The sequence below is a fragment of the Cervus canadensis genome, chromosome 33 (genome assembly GCF_019320065.1).
Source record: "Cervus canadensis isolate Bull #8, Minnesota chromosome 33, ASM1932006v1, whole genome shotgun sequence".
Lineage (NCBI taxonomy): Eukaryota > Metazoa > Chordata > Mammalia > Artiodactyla > Cervidae > Cervus > Cervus canadensis.
Genome location: NC_057418.1, coordinates 18,617,273 through 18,639,968, shown reverse-complemented (window position 1 = coordinate 18,639,968; position 22,696 = coordinate 18,617,273). Strand labels below are relative to the sequence as shown.

The window sequence follows — 22,696 nt, the reverse complement described above, 5'->3', positions numbered from 1 at the left end:
TTTATTTTTGAGGGGGCTCCAAAATCACTGCAGATGGTGACATCAGCCATGAAATTAAAAGACATTTTCACCTTGGAGGAAAACTATGACCAAACTAGACAGCATATTAAAAAGCACAGACATGACTTTGCCAACAAAGTCCTTCTACTCAAAGCTATGGTTTTTCTAGTAGTCATGTATGGATGAGAGAGTTGGACCATAAAGAAAGCTGAGCACTGAAGAATTGATGCTTTTGAAATGTGATGTTGGAGAAGACTCCTGAGAATCCTTTGAACAGCAAGGTGATCCTACCAGTCCATCCTAAAGGAGATCAGTCCTGCATATTCATTGGAAGGACTGATGCTGAAGCTGAAACTCCAATACTTTGGCCACCTTATGTGAAGCACTGACTCATTGGAAAAGACCTTGATGCTGGGAAAGATTGAGGGCAGGAGGAGAAGGGGGCAACAGAGGATGAGGTGGTTGGATGGCATCTCCAACTCAATGGACATGAATTTGAGTAAGCTCCAGGAATTGGTGATGGACAGAGAAACCTGGAGTTCTGCAGTCCACAGGGTCCCAAAAATTGGGACATGGGGGGATAATTAGATCTTGGGTGTGATGTCCTTGTGATATGATTAGACCCTTGTGAGAAAAAGCCTTGCTTCCTGTCTCTATTCTTCAGGGAAACCAAGAAAAAGTCTTCACCAGAACCTGATCATCTTGGCACCCAGATTTCCCAGTTTCTAGCCACCAGAACTATGAGGGGAAAAAATGCTTGCTGTCTTAAGCCACCCAGTCTATGGTAATTTTTTATAGCAATTGGAAAGGACAAAGAACATCTAAGACTTTTGAAACATATTTCCATAGGGCAACGTCTACCTGCATGGTCCAAGAATCTATGACTGTTTTGTTTTAAGGGTGTTTATTTGGCTTAGCTGTAACTGTGCCCCATTTGTCAGCACTGTCTGTACAACTGAATTCCTAAGTAGAGAATAAGTTTACTGTCTTGGATTGGGGGCTTTGAAATCTTCATTGCATTATCTATAAAAATGTTTAGCTTTGTTCCATGAGATACAGAGCACAATATTGTACTATTCTTTTTTACAGTAGGGTAAGACAGAATTGTAGCACTGGTTTGAGAAATTCTGCTCCTCAGTTTAATTAACCCAACTATTGCTCCATGTGAAGTTCATGGAATATAAGGCAATGGAGACCCTTTATCGGGTATCTATGGCCACAATAATGCTGCATAGCAAACTACCCCAAGGCTCAGTGGCTTAAAACAACAATATTTATCTAGTTCATGAGTCTGGGGGTCAACTGGGGTGTTCTGCTGCTCTGGGCTGTACATGATTCATCTCAGCTGGGGGCTTTTCATGTGTAGACAGTAAGCTAATGGCTTGGCTGGGAATTGGCTTATTCAGGATGACCTCAATAGAGAGGTTATCCTATTTCTGCTCCATGTTCTCTCTCATCTTCTAGAAGGCTAACTCGGGCTTGTACATAGGGCTGAGGGAGGACTCCAGGCAGGAGAATGGGAGTAGGTCAAGCCTCTTGAGACCTAGATTTGGAACTAATAAGCTGTGAGGTCAATCCAGATTCACAAGGTCATGGATAAAGGCTGATGATATTCTCCAGGAGTGCGTATTGATATTTGGGCCAAACTCACAAAAGGCAAAGAGAAGTTATTACTTGTCCTACTGGGCTGAAAGAAATTGGAACTTATTTCAGTTCATAGATCATCTTAATCTGAATCAAACAGTAATGAACCAATTTCATACAAACTTACATAATAAGTTAACTCAAAATAGAAAGTTCATAAAGTGTAAAGCGTGATGAGGCAAATAGTTTATAAAAATTAGTAACCAATCTAGAAATTGTGAATGGCAGTCTCCAAGTTCCTGGACAAGAATATACAAGTTCAGAAGCCTTGAAATTTTGTTATATCAGACTGGCATTAACTGACTAGTCCTCAGTTATTGGTAAGCGTTACAGATGTCTTTCATTATGTTTTGGATAATAACCAAGTACAAGGATATACTAGCTTTAAAAAGCATTGTGACCATCTGTTCTTGATTGGTACAAAGAATAAGAAGAGAAGGTAAAATTTTGCCTATAAATACACTAGATTATAAAAAAGGCTGATGGCAACATAGTGAACCCAATATATTCATACAGTTAATATACTGCTAGCCACAGTAAATCTTAATATTGCCATATTTCAAGATAATGATAATATTTTTTTTCAAGGAACCTCCAAACTATCATGTTCTTAGACCAATAATTATATATTCAGAAATCTACAGTGAGGGAACAATCCAAAAATAGTAACAACAACAAACATGAAAACTTTCTGTACCATACTGAGTTGATTTTTTTATAAGAAGGAAAATTGGAAGTGACCTAAACACTCAACTGTGTGAGAATGGCTAAGTAATTATAGTATAATCATCGAATAGAATATTATGGAGCTATTAAAATGGTGGTTATAAAGGCCACACAGCACATCAAAAAAATAAAGCATGATCCTAAGTAAATAAAGATACAGAATTATACACACACTTTGAGTATAATTATGCAAAACAAAATGTGCTGGTGGGAGTTGCCTTTTGGAATTCCTTATTTTAGAAAGCCTTATAAATGTTCATGTCTTTTGATTGAGTAATTCAACTTCTGGAAATGTATCCAAGAAAATTATCTGATATGCAAAAAGGAAAAATTTAGAAGAAAGAACTTTTATTGTATCGTTGTAGTTTTAGTTTCAATTGTGAAGATATGAAAAAGAAATGATTTTAAATAAATTATAGCTCATTTGTTTGCAGAATGTTATATAACCACTAAGAATGAAAGAATTTAATGACAAAGAGAACTTTGTAATTTTTTTAAAAGTTTGCATTCATTTTTAAAAGCAATATATAACAAAAACTTAACAGTGTATTTAGTACAAATACATCAAATATTCAACAGTAATTAACAATGGCTATATAAAAGCCAATTTTTAATGCTTTTCATGTTTATTATGCTTTTGTATATTGTCAATTTGTCTATACTAAGCATAGTAGTATGTACTGCTTTGCTAATCAGAACAAAAAGCATAAAAGCCTACATAGAACAAAATAAACAAAAGAAAATATTGGATTGGCCTACAAGTTCATTTGTGGGAAAACCTGAATGAACTTCTGGGCTAATCCTATATATATATTGGCACTGTGTAAGAGTAACTGATTAAGGGCTGTGTGCCTGTTTTTTTCTAGTTAACATAGCCTGAAATGTAGTTACATTAAATTTGTAATTTCAAAAACTGTATATATTAATGAAATGACCTATGCCGTATCTTATTTGTCATATGGTAAGACATAACAGTAATGATAACTCCTTACATTTATGTAATGATTTACAAGTTGCAAAATATCTCACTTACATTATTCCATTCAATTCTCACACCTGTGTGAAGTAGAAATTGCTACCATGTTCCAGTTGTAGAAATTTAGACTCAGAGGTTAAGCGAGGTCCTCCAAGTCACCTGGCTGATGCCTGGCTGAACCAGCGTTGGACCCAATTGTTTAACTTCCAACTGTTCTCTCAGCTTCCATGGAATCATTTTAGCACTTCTTATCAGGAATGATAAAGCACTGTCACTGCCAACACCACACAAAAGCTGCAGACGACTAAGACACTCACTGGAAGACAGTGATGTTGACTTGCTTTGTACCTGCTTTTTCTACTGTCCTCGCAATGATTACTTTTTCAGAAAATCAGACTTCGATGTTTCAGTTAGTGCTTTTCCAACACATCTCAAATCCCTTGATAGACTCAACTAATTAAGCAGTGATGTAGCCCTTGCATGAAATACTTTTTAATTAGCTACAGTGATACCCAAATTATTCAGCCTCAGTTCAGGACCCTTAATATTCAAACTGACAATCCAGTGCATGTAGACTCTTTATTTAAACAGTGATATCTGAAATGAAGCTCAACAAAGGTTTCTATGGAAACTAACTTCAATATCAAAACTTTCCAAAACATCAAAATGACCCAATTAGAAGTGGTAAAAATAAATGACAGAAAGTGTAGCTATGAACAGTATGGAAAGGTTGCTTCTACTTCTTTACATTAATTTTCATAAGTGTGCCTGCATATTCATTAGAAGACTGTGCAATTCATTTGATATTTAAGAATATCAAATAGATAAGAATGTTGCATGAAGTGAAATTTGATGTTGCTCTGCAATAAAATTGAAGTCAATTTCATATGGAGATTAAAACTGAAGAGTTAGTTTATACGACTGTGTACATACAAAGATATAGATAAACACTACTAAAGATAAAAGTCTGGGATTTTTGCAGAAGAAAAGATGAAAACTTTTATGAATTATTTCCAAGTAAAAAAGTTAAATAAGCCCTTTGTCATCCTTACAACTAAGAACAAAGGGAAATATTTGCTGAACTTGACTCCAGAATGAAATCCAAATAAAAGCATATTTATTAACTTTTGTAATCACATAAGAAGCTCTTAAAAAGGCTTTGTGAGTCAAGCATAATATGAGAACAATTCATGAATGTACCATTTTTTTCCTGCTATGAATGTTAACCAAGTTTAGATATTAACCTTGATATTTGAATGTAATGTGACAAATGAAAACCTGAAGTATTATTGTACATGGCTGCAGAGTTCTAACTTTTGTTTCAAAAGCTTAGGTCACAAAATATTTCCCTGGGAATCCCTAAATAAAGACATCCACACATGTTTAAAAAGTAATATTCTGAACTTTACTAATGAAACAAAATATCACAGTGATATATATAATTGTATTACTAATAGGCTCTCAAACTTAACTCATCTGAAATTTATCTCCTGATCCCTAAAACGTACTTTTCCTGGATTCTTCCTCATCTCAATCAATAGTGACACTATCTTTTCAGTTGCTCAGACCAGTCTTTCTTGCCAATCCTGTCAGCAAATGCCCTTAGCTCTCATTCAAAAGAGCCTCAGAATCAATCACCCCTCTCCATCTTGCTTGCCACAACCATGGCCCAATCCACCACATTCTCACCGGCATTATTACAGCAACCTCCTCACTGCCCTGCTTCCCTTTTGTCAAAACTGAAAAACTGCAGCAACTAACTCTGTTCAGAAAAAGTAAGACTGATCCTGTCTCTGCTCTGCTCAGACTTCCCAGCGGCTTCCTATCACACTCAGAACAAAGCCAAAGTTTTCACAAGGCACAGTGAAGTCCTGCAGGACTGTTTCCCCATGTGCCTCTCCTACTCACCTCCTGTTATTCTAGGAACTCACTGGCTCTGGCAGCCTGAGTTCCATACTGTTCTCCCACTAAACCAGGCATTCCAGTGCCTCTGTTTATTTGTTATTCCCTCTGATTGGAATGCCCTTCCCAAGTGTTTGTATAGCTCACTCTCAAACCCTTTTGGCCACACCACATGACATGTGGGATCTTAGTTCACGGACCAGGGATTGAACCTGTGCTCCCTGCCCTAGATGTACCGAAGCCCGGAGTCTTAACCCCTGCAGCTGGTGCCCTGATTTTTTTTTTAAATCGGGGTATATTTGGTTCACAATATTGTGTTAGTTTCTATTGCACAAGGAAGTGAATCAACTGTATGTACACATAATCCTCTCTCTTGGACCTCCCTCCCACCCCTCCCATCCCATCCATCTAAGTCACCACAGAGCACTGAGCTATATAGCAGCTTTCCCACTAGCTATCTGTCTACTCATGGTGGTATATACTTGTTAATTTCAATCTTCCAATTTACCCCACCCCCTTTCCCCCCCAAACCATGTCCACATGCCCATTTTCTACATCTGTGTTTCTATTCTTGCCCTGCAAATACATTCATCTGTATCATCTTTCTAGATTTCACATATATGCATTAATATATGATATTTGTTTTTCCCAATGAAATTGGGTCACTTGTAGAGACATGGATGAACCTAGAGACTGTCATACAGAGATTCTAGACATTTCTAAATAAAATCTTTTCAGCCATATCCCATCACTGTGCTACAATCCAAATTTGGTCATAGAAAGTCTTTAATTCTCTGGTATTTCCTGGTGGTAGGGAGAAGGGAGACATGCTATGGAGTTCATCAAGCTCTGAAAGATCTTAACAATGCACTGCCCTTCTTGGGCATCCTCTAGTGGTCCATGCAAGGCGGGGAGGGGATATTAGACCCACTGAGAATCACCATTAAATGATTTTCTAATATCGAAATATGAATGCTATTAATGCTAAAAATAATTTGTATAATTAGCCATATTCTTAGGTAATTACCAAGATGAAATTATAGGCTTTTTCATCTGTAAAACAGAGGAAAGTACTGAGTTTTTTGGTCACCTATGCACATAAATGCCCATGTTGGTGATGTGACCCTAGGTGGCATCTTATCTTCTTTCGGCTTTCATATCAAAAGAAAGTCATGAAGAAGAAAAAGAGATCAAACCAGTGCTGCTTACTGATGACTGTGGTTAACATCTCCTAAGCATGCCGACAATAAATCTCTTTCCTCTGGCCTGAATACTAAATACTTGAATTCTCAGTTTGCTTTTCCTTTATTTGTTATTTCTTATAACTTGTCCCACCAGAGACCAAAGCAGTCTCCATGTTTCCAGAATACAGAAACATGAATCCTTGGGGGAACATACACTTCCTCCTCATTCTAGCCATTTTATAAATTAAATTGGAAATCTAGTTTTTGTATCTCCAGCCTTGGCACCTTCTACATTCATTGAACAAGCTGGAGGAAATGACCAAAATTTGAGCTGTGATTTTGTGAAGATGAGTTACCTGTGCAGATTCTTTTAAAGTTGGGGTTTTCCAGAATGTGTCCTGGTAGGCGGCACTGGAACCGATGTTGCCAGAACTCAGGGAACCAGGGATTCCTTGTATTAGTGTCCAGCCTCAGTTTCAGGAAATAATCATCAAATGACCTGACCTCTGGAGACTGCAGCTTTATCGTGATTCCCCCGTTGGCTTCCACCTCATAACCTTCAATGACTTCATCTCTGTCTGCCCATCCATCACTAAAAAAATGTGGGGATTGGGGTAGGGAGAGAGAAAGACAAAAGTCTCACAAATAGAGCTCTGAGTTATGCATGATAGAAGCAGTTCAGCAAGATTGAAAGTTTGTTTAAGCCAATATTGTTATCCATCGATCACTATTTTTGTGGAGAGTGGAAAACTGTAGAATCACCACATCTTGTTTGTTTTTCACAATATTGAAAGTGATGATGAAGATGATGACAGTAACAATCACAAGAACTAACCATTGAGCATGTACTAGTCATCAGATTCAGTACTACTCACTTTTACTGAGTCAGATGTTCAGCAAATAGCTGAAGTCCTGGTGAATCCCGGATATAGGTCCAGGCAGTCTGACTCCCAAGCCCAGTGCTGTTTACAACTAGACCACAAAGCCCCTTGGTTGCTCTAAAAACCAGAAGAAAATAAAACCCAGGTGCTCAGGTCTTCTCAAAAAGAGCTAAGGTTTCAAGGTTGCAATCAAGACCATTATACGAATTACATTATATGCTGTAGAAAATTGATTTATCTCAGAAACATAACAACCACAGATTTTGCTCCTGAATATTGTTCAAATTTGCATCTCTTAGAAGTAACCAGATGCTTTTTTTTCCCTAATGCTATTTCAAATTAGCAGCATTAAGAGAAAACAATCTAACTCCGTAAAATAAAAATAATCTTCCTGCTTGCTAAATGAGAGTTCACTGGCACTTTATCTGTAGGTTCAAATCTTTAAAGTTTGTTCACTTTCTAGAACATTCACATCTCCCATGATTGATGTTCCTCCAGTTTTACTCAAGTGTACATATGGGCCAGATCAAACCTCATGTGAGTGGCTGTGATCCCTTCCCAAGAATGGTTCAAAGAAAAAAATGCATTTGATAGACTTATACAGGCAAAGAGCAGTTTATAAAAGACTATCTCAATAGGCCAAAAGTACTGAACTCAATTCTACTGAAACACAACCTGGAAGGGTTTTTAAGGGTTAGCATGAGACTTTCCCAGTGGCTCAGTGGTCAAGAGTCTGCTTTCAATACAGGAGACACGAGAGACGTGGGTTCGAACCCTGGGTTGGGATAATCCCCTGGAAAAGGAAATGGCAACCCACTCCAGTATTCTTGCCTGAAAAATTCCATGAACAGATGAGCCTGGTTGACTACAGTCCATGGGGTCGCAAAGAGTTGAACACGACTGAGTGCGTGGGTGCACACACACACACACACACACACACACGAGCTAGAGAGGAAGTGTGAAAGGACTCAGAGTGGAGGATGGCCAATGTGAATAAACCATTTGCCTTTGATAACTGTCACTTATCTAAACTAGGCTCCCATCTTTCCACGGAAACTGAGATAGGGGTCTACTATCACTCTTAATAGCACTCTTAATAACTGGAAAAGGTCGGTTATCATTTCAATCCCAAAGAAGGGTGATGCCAAAGAATGTCCAAACTATTGTACAATTGCAGTCATTTCATGCGCTAGCAAGGTAATGTTAAAAATCCTTCAACTTAGGCTTCAACAGTATGAGAACTGAAAACTTCCAGATTTACAAGCTGGATTTGGAGAAGGCAAAGGGACCAGAGTTCAAATTGCCAACATCCATTGAATCATCGAGAAAGCAAGAGAGTTCCAGAAAAACATTTACTTCTGCTTCATTGATTATGCTAAAGCCTTTGACTATGTGGATCACAACGAATTGTGGAAAATTCTCAAAGAGATGGGAATACCAGACCACCTGTCCTGTCTCCCGTATGCAGGTCAAGAACCAACAGTTAGAACTGGACATAGAACAATAGTCTGGTTCCATATTGGGAAAGGAGTTCATCAAGGCTGTATATAGTCACCCTGCTTAACTTCTATGCAGAGTACAGCATGCGAAATGCCAGGCTGGATGAAGCACAAACTGGAATCAAGATTTCTGGGAGAAATATTAATAACCTCAGATATGCAGATGACACCACCCTTATGGCAGAAAGTGAAGAACTAAAGAGCCTCTTGATGAAAGTGAAAGAGGAGAGTGAAAATGTTGGCTTAAAAGTCAACATTCAAAAAATGAAGGTCATGGCATCTGGTCCCATCATTTCAGGGCAAATAAATAGGGAAACTGGAAACAGTGACAGATTTTATTTTCCTGGGCTCCAAAATCATTGCGGATGGTGCTGCAGCCATGAAATTAAAGGACACTTGCTCCTTGGAAGCAAAGCTATGACAAACCTGACAGCATATAAAAAGCAGATGAAGTTTCATCCAGTCAAAGCTATGGTTTTTCCAGTAGTCATGTATGGATGTGAGAGTTGGGCTATAAAGAAGGCTGAATGCCCAAGAATTGATGCTTTCGAAATGAAGTGTTGGAGAAGACTCTTGAGAGTCCCTTGGACTGCAAGGAGGTCAAACCAGTCAATCCTAAAGGATATCAACCCTGAGTATTCATTGGAAGGACTGATGTTGAAGTTGGAGCTCCAATACTTTGGCCACCTGATGGGAAGAGCTGATTCACCAGAAAAGACCCTGATGCTGGGAAAGATTGAAGGCAAAAGGAGAAGGGATGACAGAGGATGAGATGGTTGGATGGTATCATGAGTTGAGCAAACTCTGGGAGTTGGTGAAGGACAGGGAACCCTGGTGTGCTGCAGTCCATGGGATTGTAAAGAGTCGGACACAACTGTGCAACTAAACAATGACAACAACATCACTCTTAATGATCACATTTCAAAGGGATGGATCCTAGGTCACTGAGAAGAAATTTCTCTCTGCAAAACTAGCCAGAGGTTGGGAGAAATTTTACATTTCAAAGGGACAGAGAAAGAATTGACACTGGCATGATTTTGAAAGTAAAAGCTCTGAGAAAAGGGACCTTAAGAGGCTCAAAGTCAGGAAGAAATGTGTCTAAAGTCTAGTCAAGCTTTGAAGAACATTAAGAGTGTCATGGTCAAGAAATGGATATATTCCTCTATCCACTGAGTGGTGCCCTGCAGTTTCTGGAACACAAACATTTACTCTCTGCCAGAGAAAGTTTTGGGTCAAATACATATGACAGACTGTAGCTCACTCCTCTCCTTATTACCTGAAGTCTCCTCCACTTAGCTGAGCTAACTGGTATAATTTCATTCTAGAATCTTACCAGTAAACCACAAAGTAACTGCATTTTCAACAGATCAAGGGTTGTAGAAGGTATAGTTGATGTAACACGATTCAGAACTAAAGGAATTTTGAAGTAAGGTATAGTCTAGCTAGACCAGAGAATGTCTATATGCATCTCATAAATCCACTAAAATATAGATTTCAATATTTTGCATGGATCTTTCTCTTTCTTCCCTTTCTCCCTTCCTCCCTTCTTCCCTTCTTTCCTTCCTCATTTACTTAGCACCCTCTATGTACCAGATGCTCTGCTCTGCTCAGGATTCAGTTGAGAATGAGAAATGCTATCCTCTTCCTCCCTAGTGTTACAGACTTGGGGAAAACAGACATTAAACAAGACTTGCAAATATTATGGAGGTAAAGAAGGAGAAACGACCAGTAATTGGAGAAGGAGGGGCTTCAGAGTCCAATTAGTCTGGTGTATATGTGAGTGTGGGTGAAGAGATGATTAGGGATGGCTTTCCTGAGAAAGTGATGTCTGAACTGAGACCTAAAGGATGAGTAGGCATTAGTCAGATCCGGATGGGAAGAAGGTTCCTGAAAGATTATCCAGCACACAGGAAAGACCAAGACTCATTCAAAGAATTTAGGGTCTGTTCATTGGAGCATATAGAGACATTAGCAAGAGGTAAGGATGTGGGCAAAATTTCGTCCTAGGAATTGTTAGCCTGAGGATGACAGGAGGTCCTCAAGGTATTGTAAAACTATTATTTATTGAGGTCATTTAGCTCTGCCCCTGGTGGTAAATGACCTGAGTATTTTGGGGAACAAATCCTTGAAAAATGATTGCCAATCAAATAGATGAAGAGAAAAAAAGGCCCACTCTTTTATCTTTCCATATCCTCTAGCTAGAAAGGCTTGAACTAGTTTAATTATTTAGATTTATTCACATTTATATCATAACTACACCTATAGCAGCTTGAGGATGAGATTTATTGTTCATGTCATACTGAAAAGGAGGGAAAAGTAAAACCAGTTTAGGCTTTCAAGAAATCCTGTCTATGAATCTGTATTTAAAATCAAGATGACTTATTACTTGAAGGAAATAATTACTTTTTGTGATGTTAAGCTTAGGGATAAAGTCTGTGTCTCCTAAGTTTTAATATTATGTTAGACTTTTATGCGTGCTTATAGTCCAAATAAGAAACCTATAATTTTTAAAAGTATGAAACGAAATGAGCCTTCTCTAATGTTTATTTTCATTCTTTAGACAAAATCCGTAAGTTTGTAAAAGCAAGTAGCATATGTCGGTGCTGGAAGCAGAGAAAGTGTGACCTCCTGACCTTTTGTACTCCAATACAGAGAAGGACTTCATAAGAGGAAACTTTTATGTATGAATACAGCCAACCTGAAGTTGGGAAAACTTCAAGGGGTTTAGTGGGGAAATCTCTACATCCCCTTTGCCATTGGACAAAGCCCTTTCCCGCTCCCTGTAGATGACCTTCTTCTAGAAATTAGAGTTGGTGTTAGATCCAAGAGGTCATAAAATCAAGGACAACCAAAACATGATAGAGAAAATATTCAAACTAAGATTAGTTGGTGAATATCCTTTGAAGTGTTAATTGCTCAAGTTTTGTATGAGGTCTTAAATCTATCACAGGTGAGATGTCAGGGAATACTAACAAATAAAAAGTCACAGAAGAACATCCTTAAAGCAACTCCTTGTCTGTACATATTTTAAACATTTCTTCTGTATACCACTTGTTAAACATATTTACAGAGACTTTTGAAAATTTTTCATTGTTTAGGTGTAGTATTGGGATTTTTGATGGGGATATTGTTTTGGTGAATTCTCTATGAAGCACACTTGAAAGCAGTGAGCCAGCAGCTCTCCTGATGCCTATTATAGATTTTTCTTTCCTTGTTGATTCTGGAAGGCTGGTGGTAGTGGTTGTGGTGGTGGTGGTGGTGGTAGTGGTGATGGTGGTGATGGTGGTGATGGTGGTAGGGTGGTGGTGGTGGTTGTAGGGTGATGGTGGTAGGGTGGTGGTGGTGGTTGTAGGGTGATGGTGGTGGTAGGATGATGGTGGTAGTAGGGTAGTGGTGGTAGGGTGGTTGTAGGGTGATGGTGGTAGGGTGGTGGTGGTAGGGTGGTTGTAGGGTGATGGTGGTAGGTGGTAGGTGTAGGGTGGGTTGTAGGGTGATGTGGTAGGGTGGTGGTAGTTAAGGGTGGTGTGGTAGGTAGGTGGTGGCAGGGTGGTTGTAGGGTGATGGTGGTGGTTGATGGTGCTGGTAGGATGATGGTGATAGTAGGGTGGTGGTGGTAGGGTGGTGGTGGTAGGGTGGTTGTAGGGTGATGGTGGTGGTAGGATATGGTGGTGTAGGTGTGGTGTAGGGTGGTTGTAGGGTGATGGTGGTGGTGATGGTGCTGGTAGAATGATGGTGATAGTAGGGTGGTGTGGTAGGGTGTGTGGTAGGTGGGTTGTAGGGTGATGGTGGTAGGGTGGTGGTGGTGGTGGTGGTGGTAGGGTGGTTGTAGGGTGATGGTGGTGGTGGTGGTGGTAGTAGGGTGGTGGTGGTAGTGGTTGTAGGGTGATGGTGGTAATAGGGTGGTAGTGGTAGGATGGTGGTGGTAGTAGGGTGGTGGTGGTAAGTAGGTGGTGGTAGGGTGGTTGTAGGGTGATAGTGGTGGTAGGATGATGGTGGTGGTGGTAGGATGATGGTGGTAGTAGGGTGATGGTGGCAGGTAGGTGGTGGTAGGGTGGTTGTAGGGTGATGGTGGTAGGGTGGTGGTGGTGGTGGTAGGTAGGTGGTGGTAGTAGGGTGGTGGTAGTGGTAGGGTGGTTGTAGGATGATGGTAGTAGGGTGGTGGTGGTGGTGGTGGTGGTAGGGTGGTGGTGGTGGTGGTAGGGTGGTTGTAGGGTGATGGTGGTGGTGTGGTGGTAGTAGGGTGATGGTGGTAGTAGGGTGATGGTGGTTGTAGGGTGATGGTGGTGGTAGGATGATGGTGGTAGTAGGGTGGTGGTGGTAAGTAGGTGGTGGTGATGCTGTAGACAGTGCTTGGCCACAGATGTGCCGTGGGCATCTGCTCAACCTCAGGAGTCTGGACTGAATCCTGCTGTGCCGGGTGCTGATCATTCTCAGTCAGGGCTGAACTCATATGAGGCACATTCACAGCCTCTAGTAGCTTCTGCTGCTCCGTTTCCCAATTTTGACCTCATTTTCTATCTGGGCTCTGGAAATGGAGCTGTGAATGATCAGGGCGAACATTTAACGGAAAGCCACATGCCTTAAGCCTTCCTCACGAACACACAGGGCTCCTGATCCCCCCCACCTCAACATTTTAAACAGCAATCCTTTCACAAGGCTACTCTTCTCTTCTCACAAAAGCAGTGTTCTAGTCCTGTGAAATCTCACAGTCAAAACTTATAATAAGATTCCTTCTACTCGATAAATTCTGATATTAATAAGAGAATATTATTTTTTATTCTCCCTATTCCAACTTGATAGGGGCTGTAGAATTGTTACTTTTGCATTATATCAGTTAAAATAATTTAATAAGCAAACTGATAGTAAAAAAATGCAATAGTATTCATTTTAAAAGCCATACAAAAACATTTTAGAAACTCTTATTTATGTTCAATTAAAATAATTACAGTCTTGAGAGTAAAGCAACTTGATTTGTGTAATGAATTCAAGAGACTGTGTGTACCCGATAATAAAACTATAATTCTTTAAAAATAATCCAAAGATTATCATATAACCAGGGAAAGAAGAAAAGCATAACAAAAATAATATTTTTAAAAACACATGTAGACAAGCACAACATTCCATAAATTACAATGCTTAACTATAGTTACAAAGGTTGAAGGAACATAGGGTAATGTAATTTAAGTCAAGCGATGTCAATTATGAGAAATATTTCGGAGGTAATGACAGCATTTTCAATAATAACTGAGAATGGCTTTATTCACTCAACATTCATTCACTGAGAGTCTTGCCTGAGTTCAGCATTTTGCTGACTGCTGCAGATAATATTGCTCAAAAGTAGAGGCAAGGCTCCTGCCATCAAGGTAATTATAGGGGTGGGTAGTCTGGCCACTAAATACACAATAGCCATAGAGTTGCACTTACTGAAAGAAAAAGAAGATAGGCTGCAGAAGCACAGAGAAGGAGCAAAGGGGTCTTGCCAAGGGAGATTTTACCCAAGGGGAAATAACATCCACGATGAAACCTAAAGGATGAGTTGAAGTTGCACAAGTAAAAGGGAAGACTGGAAGAGGGACCAGCTAAAGAGGCAACAAAACTGTCAAACAACAGTGAGGCTTTCAGTCTAGAGCATTCAAGGTAAGGAAAGATAAGACAAGCAAAAGGATGAGACCTAGAAGAACCTTAACATCTTTGTTAAGGGTTTTGGATTTCATTTAGGATGATGAAAAACTACTCAGATTTTCAGCAGGAATGTGGCACGATTAGATTTGTTTTAGAAAGTTTGTTCTAGAAAGTACTAGAGTGTTGGTACCTGTGAAGATTCTTTGGTTCTAGAATTCCCAGATGAAAAAATGTAGAAACAAACATAGACATGTACACACACATGCACACACAGCCTAATTACATTGCATTAAAAAGCAGAGACATTATTTTGCTGACAAAGGTCCATCTAGTCAAAGCTTTGCTTTTTCCAGTGGTCATGTATGGATGTGAGAGTTGGACTATAAAGAAAGCTGAGCACAGAAGAATTGATGTTTTTGAATTGTGGTGTTGGAGAAGACTCTTGAGAGTCCCTTGGATGGCAAGGCAATCCAACCAGTGATCCTAAAGGAAATCAGTCCTGAATATTCATTGGAAGGACTGATGCCGAAGCTGAAACTCCAATACTTTGACCACCTGATGTGAAGAACTGACTCATTTGAAAACACCCTGATGCTGAGAATGATTGAAGGCAGGAGGAGAAGGGGATGACAGAGGATGAGATGGTTGGATGGCATCTCATCCAACTCAGTGGATGACTGACTCGATGGACATGAATTTGAGTAAGCTCTGGGAGTTGGTGATGGACAGGGAAGCCTGGCATGCTGCAGTCTATGAGGTCACAAAGAGTCAGACACGACTGAGTGACTGAACTGATGAAGGCTTAGTTGACAGTGTTGATGAACCAAGAACTGGGGTAGGGGTCACAATTAGTTTATATTTAGTTTTAAAATTAGTTATTGCCATGAATAAAGAACTGAAAAAAAATGTAGGTATCTTTATTTAATTATCTAGGACAGGCATTTAGAGGTCACTCTGCCTGCTGAAAAGCAAAAGAGAATGAGGGGATAGTGTCACTTTTTACTTCTGTACAAACGGAATCAAAATTCAAACAGAAGCCTTATTTCTAAAGTTATGATGTTTCAGTAGAAAAAGAAGGTGGGGGAGAAAAATGGAAGATATCGAAAGACAAAAGAGGAAGAATGAAAGGAATTAATTCTCAAGCAGCTGAAGCTGATCAAGGTCACATCAGGTATCCTTATTTTCTCATCTACTCTTCACTCCAAGACCTAACCCACCTCTGTCATCCTGAGCCTGGAATTATCTGCCACCTGGAGACTTGTGATTATCTTCCTCTCCTAGCAAAAATGTAGGGCAAAGATGTCTACTGATAAACAGTGGACACAGCCTTGCAAATATGGAGGCAATTTCTTAAACCTTCTGAAGGCCATTTCTCATGTATTAATGACAATTTCAAGCCAGTGTAAAAGAAGGGTGGGCCTGTGGGGAACTACTTGTGGACAAATAGGTCTTTTTTTCTTCCTTAAAATTCTACTACCGAGGTAGCATCATAGTTCGTCTCTCATTCAGCTAATATGAAGACATAATGTGAGGATAGGGACTGGTTAGTTAAACTTTCTAAGCCTCTGTTACTCCACCTATAATAAATTGGGGATGAAAATGATGTCACCCTATTAAGAGCTGTGTCAGAATTAAACTAGATAATCCATATAAAATACTTATCATGATATATAGGTCATGATGAAGTCTTACTAGATATAGCAGTTCTTTATCATCAATCTCATGATGTAACCAATGTACTGAACAGTGTGATCCAAATATTGGTGCCAGTTCATGAACTATTTGTTACTAATTGATGAGGAGATACTGAGAGTAAGCATTTAGAAAAACTTAAAGCAGTTAGACATTGTTGCAAGGTGTAAGAACCTGATGGGTGGACTCATGTCTTTGAATAGGGTTTAACCACTTCCTTTTCCAATTCATATGGTGAATTGCCTGTGACTCAACAGTCATATGCAGTAGAACTCAGCTACAACGTGTGACCTTTTGAAATTACTTTGCCAAATGTAACCCCAAACTATATAAAATCTGAGAGTAAATACTTATTTTTTATCAGTTTGCTTTTACAATGACATTAAATTTTAATTGACTGTTTTATAACTTATCATACAAGATGACTTTCTATACCAGAGAAATAAAATTTTCATTATTTACTTTAATTCCAGTTGTATGTGGTCTCACAAGCTTCACCAGAATTTTTCCTTACACGAAAAGACACAATTTGCTGAGTGTGGCAATGGTATTTGAATGTGGACAATGTGGACAATTTCGATTTCATAGAAACAGGGCAAAAAGAGTTCCAATGAAATTTACCTGAAAATATATTGGCTTATATGTTGAATTTATTCCTAATTGATGATGAAATGCTGAAACCATAATGCATTATTTGTGAGGCTATTTTAGCTAATGAATTTGTGAAATCATCAAAATGAATTTGTTTGTAGTACCCACTCCCCCACCCTACCACCCCCCTCCCAGCACCCTTTTCTACAGTTTTGCTTTCCTCTGTTTCAGTTTTCCACAGTCAAACATGGTCTGAAAATATTAAATGAAAAATTAAAAAAATAAACATTTTATAAGTTTTAAATTGCATGCTGTTCTGAGAATCCTGGCCTCTCAGGCTTGTGGTAAAGAATCCAAGAGATGTAGTTTCAATCCCTGGGTCCAGATGATCCTCTGGAGGAGGAAATGGCAACCTATTCCAGTATTCTTGCCTGAGAAATCCCATGGACAGAGGAGTCTGGTGGGCTTCAGTCCATGGGGTCGCAAAGAGACATGGGTGAACACCTGAGTAGAATGATGAAATCTCTGGAGGTCCTGCTTCATTGAGCCGAAGGTGTGAATACCCTTTTTCCAGGATATCCTACCTGTTAGTCACTTAGTAGCCATCTTATCTCAGTTGTCAGATTGACTACTGAGATATTACTTGTGTTCAAGTGACCCTTATTTTACTTATTAATAATAATGGCCCCAAAGTCCAAGAGTGGTGATATTGGCAATCAAGATATACCAAAGAGAAGGCATAAAATGCTTCCTTTAAGTGAAAAGGTGAAAGTTCTCAACTTAATAAGGAAAGAAAAAAACTGTATGATGAAGTTGCTAAGATCTAAAGTAAAAACATATCTTCTTTCCATGAAATTGTGAAGAAGGAAAAAGAAACTTGTGCTAATTTAGCTACTGTACCTCAAACTGAAAAAGTGACAACCACAGTGTATGACAAGTGTTTAGTGAAGATGGAAAAGGCATTAAATTTGTACAATAAGATATTTTGAAAGAAACCAGTTTACACAACTTTTATTACAGAATATTGTTTTAATTATTCTATTTTTTTTAATGTCTCTGCGCCAGTCAGGATGGCTGCTATCCAAAAGTCTGCAAGCAATAAATGCTGGAGAGGGTGTGGAGAAAAGGGAACCCTCTTACACTGTTGGTGGGAATGCAAACTAGTACAGCCGCTATGGAGAACAGTGTGGAGATTTCTTAAAAAACTGGAAGTAGAACTGCCATATGACCCAGCAATCCCACTTCTGGGCATACACACTGAGGAAACCAGATCTGAAAGAGACACGTGCACCCCAATGTTCATCGCAGCACTGTTTATAATAGCCAGGACATGGAAGCAACCTAGATGCCCATCAGCAGACGAATGGATAATTATTCTATTTTATTATTTGTTGTTGTTATTAATCTCTTGATGTGCATAATCTAGAAATTAAACTTTATCATAGTATGCGTGTATAGAAAAATTATAGTATATATATGAATCAGTATTATTTGCAGTTTCAGGTATTCCACTGGGGATCTTGCAATGTCTTATCCATGTATACTGTTGTATACACAAAACATAAAAGATTAAAATTTAAAACCATAAGAATCATTTGAAAAACAAGGCATTGAATTCAAAATCTGATAAAAGCATATATTCAATATTCCATGCATAAATATTAGTGTTTCATGGGTTTTATATGAAATGGCATTTGCAATTGCTAAAAATTAAATACATATATAGTTGATAAGACATTAGTGAATGACTGCATTTGCTTAGAAATGTTCAATGATTCTGGTAAAGAAGGTAATTCAAGGTCTACTTTCTGATACCATCATAGCTTGATGATTTCCCAAACTGCCTAATGATGTGGAAAACTAACTCCCTGAATAAATAAAACTGGCAAAGCATTCTTTCACTGTAAGTTGATGAATGTGCAAATATTGTTTTTTGTGGCAGTTCTTTTAGTATATGTGTGGTTTGAAAATGATAAAAATTAGAAGAAATAAATCTCTGCTCTGATTTAAATTCTCTTTCAGCTTTATGGCTGAGAAGTACAAGTAGCTCTAAATTTTATAAAATTATGAAGAATTGTTTTATCCACAAATGTGGTTGACAGTTTCTGCTTTATATAAAGGTATGTTCTGATGTTGCAACTGTCAGCATCAGGAAAACATTTGGAAGTACTTACCTAAGTTATGTCCCTTGTGAGAGAATGCAAATCAGTGCAATGCTTCCCTCATTGAGAAAGTCTTGATTTAAAAAAAAAAGTCAGCTGAAGTAAACAACGCTAGTGACATAGCATAAATTTTGAGTTATGTAAGACCCTATATTGGCTTCTCAGAACTGACTATTAGCATTTCTCTTCTGAAAACTGTCTTCATAGACTAAAATTATCAACAATGGTGATACACACTTCAAGTAAACCAGTTCAGTTCAGTTCAGTTCAGTTCAGTCGCTCAGTCGTCTCTGGCTCTTTGCGACCCCATGAATCACAGCATGCCAGGCCTCCCTGTCCAACACCAACTCCCATAGTTTACTCAAACTCATGTCCATCGAGTCGGTGATGCCATCCAGCCATCTCATCCTCTGTTGTCCCCTTCTCCTCCTGCCCCCAATCCCTCCCAGCATCAGGGTCTTTTCCAATGAGTCAACTCTTCACATCAGGTGGCCAAAGTACTGGAGTTTTCAGCTTCAGCATCAGTCCCTCCAATGAACACCCAACTGATTCTCCTTTAGGATGGACTGGTTGGATCTCCTTGCAGTCCAAGGGACTCTCAAGAGTCTTTTCCAACACCACAGTTCAAAAGCATCAATTCTTTGGCACTCAGCTTTCTTTATAGTCCAACTCTCACATCCATACATGACCACTGGAAAAAGCATAGCCTTGACCAGACGGACCCTTGTTGGCAAAGTAATGTCTCTGCTTTTAAATATGCTATCCAGGTTGGTCATAACTTTCCTTCCAAGGAGCAGGCGTCTTTTAATTTCATGGCTGCAATCACCATCTGCAGTGATTTTGGAGCCCCCCAAAATAAAGTCTGACACTGTTTCCACTGTTTCCCCATCTATTTCCCATGAAGTAAACCAGTAAATACTACAAATTGGAGATTCTTTTTTATGTTTTTCCCCACACAGCCAGTTATGATAATATGGAATCTGACCATAAACAGTTATTTTTGGTATTGAAGAAAGAAATTGTGTCAGGAGTGTCTAAACTGCAAAATAAGCACTTTGTTTCTTCAGGAAACAAAGTTTGCTCTGACATTTAAACATATTAATAGGAAAGTCTGACTTGCTGTATTGGCTGATACTTTGGATATACTTAATAACCTTTATATTTGTATGAAAAGCAATAATTCAATTACTTTTCCAAAGGTACACTAAGATTAAAGAGCAAAATTAAAAGTTAGAAACTGAAAAAAAAAAAAAAGTTAGAAACTGCAAAGAACAGGTTTTTTTGTAGATTGCTATGTTAGCTGCTCAGCTGTGTCTGACTCTTTGCAACCCCATGGACTGTAGCCCACCAGGCCCCTCTGTCCATGGAATTCCCCAGGCAAGAATACTGGAGTGGGTTTCCATTTCCTTCTCCAGGGGATTTTTCTGACCCAGGGATCGAACTTGGGTTTCCTGCATTGTATCACAGTTTTAACTTTAAAATAATGGTCAATAAGTAAAAAAATGATCTTGATATTATCATCTGCAAAGTGTTGTCAGCAAACACTATGAATTTGATTCCTTTATTCTCCTTGGACTACCTAACAAAATATCATAGCTGGAGACTGGTGGCTTAAACAACAGAAATTAATTTTCTCACAGTTCAGAAGTCCAAGATCAAGGTTCCAATGGATTCAGCTTTGCTGAGAGCCCTCTTCCTGGCTTGCTGACTATGTAATCACATGAACTTTCCTTGGCATAAACAGAGACACAGTGAGAGGGAACAAACTCTCCGGTGCTTTTTCTAACAAGGACACTAATCCTATTGGATCAGGGCTGCACTCTTATGACCTTATTTAACCTTATTTAAATTCCTAAAGGCCGTATGTCCAAATACAGTCACATCAGAGGTTAGGGCTCTAAGAGATGAATTTGCAGATATTCAATTCAGTCCGTAGCAGATGGAATAATACTAAAGTTACCATTTATTTTAAAATCTTCATGCAAGAAATTAATGTATCCAGAATTCACATATTTCAACAAAAGATAATTTAAGTTGAACCAAAAATTATGGAATAAATTATTGGAACTGGTTACTGATAAAGAATTAAGAATGACCTTTAAAAATATATCATCATTCACTTTACTTGATTCCAAAATTTAAAATAAATATCCAAAACTTGCTGAAATTTCTATAAAATCTCTTGTTCTATTTTCATCAATAGACTTTTGTGAGGCTGGTTATTCTACAAGGAATTTTAGAAAAACAAAATAAAGAAGTAGTTTATACATGCATAATCTTATGGAAGCATCTTTGTTTATCCAACTGAGATTAGATAATTTAATAAACTCATTTACCATTAAAAGTTTTTAAATGTTGATATGCATGGGTTTTGTTCAAAATGTCCACATAAGCACTTAACATACAGAGTCTCTACTTTGCTTACAACTTCAAGTTTATTTATAATTATAGAATATTAAAAGTTACAAGTTACCTCAACATTATAAAAGCCATATATGACAAACCCACAGCAAGCATCACCCTCAATGGTGAAAAATTGAAAGCATTCCCCCTGAAATCAGGAACAAGACAAGGGTGCCCACTGTCACCACTACTGTTCAACATAGTGTTGGAAGTTTTGGCCACAGCAATCAGAGCCGAAAAAGAAGTAAAAGGAATCCAGATAGGAAAAGAAGAAGTGAAACTCTCACTGTTTGCAGATGACATGATCCTCTACATAGAAAACCCTAAAGACTCTACCAGAAAATTACTAGAACTAATCAATGAATATAGTAAAGTTGCAGGATATAAAATTAACACACAGAAATCCCTTGCATTCCTATATACTAACAATGAAAAAACAGAAAGAGAAATTAAGGAAACAATACCATTCACCATTGCAACAAAAAGAATAAAATACTTAGGAGTACATCTACCTAAAGAAACAAAAGACCTATACATAGAAAACTATAAAACACTGATGAAAGAAATCAAAGAGGACACAAACAGATGGAGAAACATACCATGTTCATGGATTGGAAGAATCAATATTGTCAAAATGGCTATTCTACCCAAAGCAAACTATAGATTCAATGCAATCCCTATCCAGCTACCAACTGTATTTTCACAGAACTAGACCAAAGAATTTCACAATTGTATGGAATACAAAAAACCCTCGAATAGCCAAAGTAATCTTGAGAAAGAAGAATGGAACTGGAGAATCAACCTGCCTGACTTCAGACTCTACTACAAAGCCACAGTCATCAAGACCAGTATGGTACTGCACAAACACAGAAATATAGATCAATGGAACAGAATAGAAAGCCCAGAGATAAATCACGAACCTATGGACACCTTATCTTTGACAAAGGAGGCAAGGATATACAATGGAAAAAAGACACCTCTTTAACAAGTGGTGCTGGGAAAACTGGTCAACCACTTGTAAAAGAATGAAACTAGAACACTTTCTAACACCATACACAAAAATAAACTCAAAATGGATTAAAGATCTAAATGTAAGACCAGAAACTATAAAACTCCTAGAGGAGAACATAGCAAAACACTCTCTGAACATTAAACACAGCAGGCTCCCTCTGATGAGCCCACCTCCCAGAATATTGGAAATAAAAGCAAAAATAAACAAATGGGACCTAATGAAACTTAAAAGCTTTTGCACAACAAAGGAAACTATAAGCAAGGTGAAAATACAGCCCTCAGATTGGGAGAAAATAATAGCAAATGAAGCAACAGACAAAAGATTAATCTCAAAAATATACAAGCAACTCCTGCAGCTCAATTCCAGAAAAATAAATGACCCAATAAAAAAAATGGGCCAAAG

The 22,696-nt window shown here is 38.4% G+C and overlaps 1 protein-coding gene across 2 annotated transcripts in view; it reads right to left on the bottom strand.

Moving 5' to 3' along the window:
• GRM1 (glutamate metabotropic receptor 1) overlaps window positions 1–22,696 on the bottom strand; it is a 411,831-nt gene that overhangs the window by 101,316 nt on the left and 287,819 nt on the right. For both annotated transcript variants that reach the window (XM_043457395.1, XM_043457396.1), the window contains exon 4: window positions 6,789–7,024. In XM_043457395.1, coding sequence (XP_043313330.1) covers window positions 6,789–7,024 — 236 coding nt within the window. The remainder of the gene's footprint in view (window positions 1–6,788; window positions 7,025–22,696) is intronic.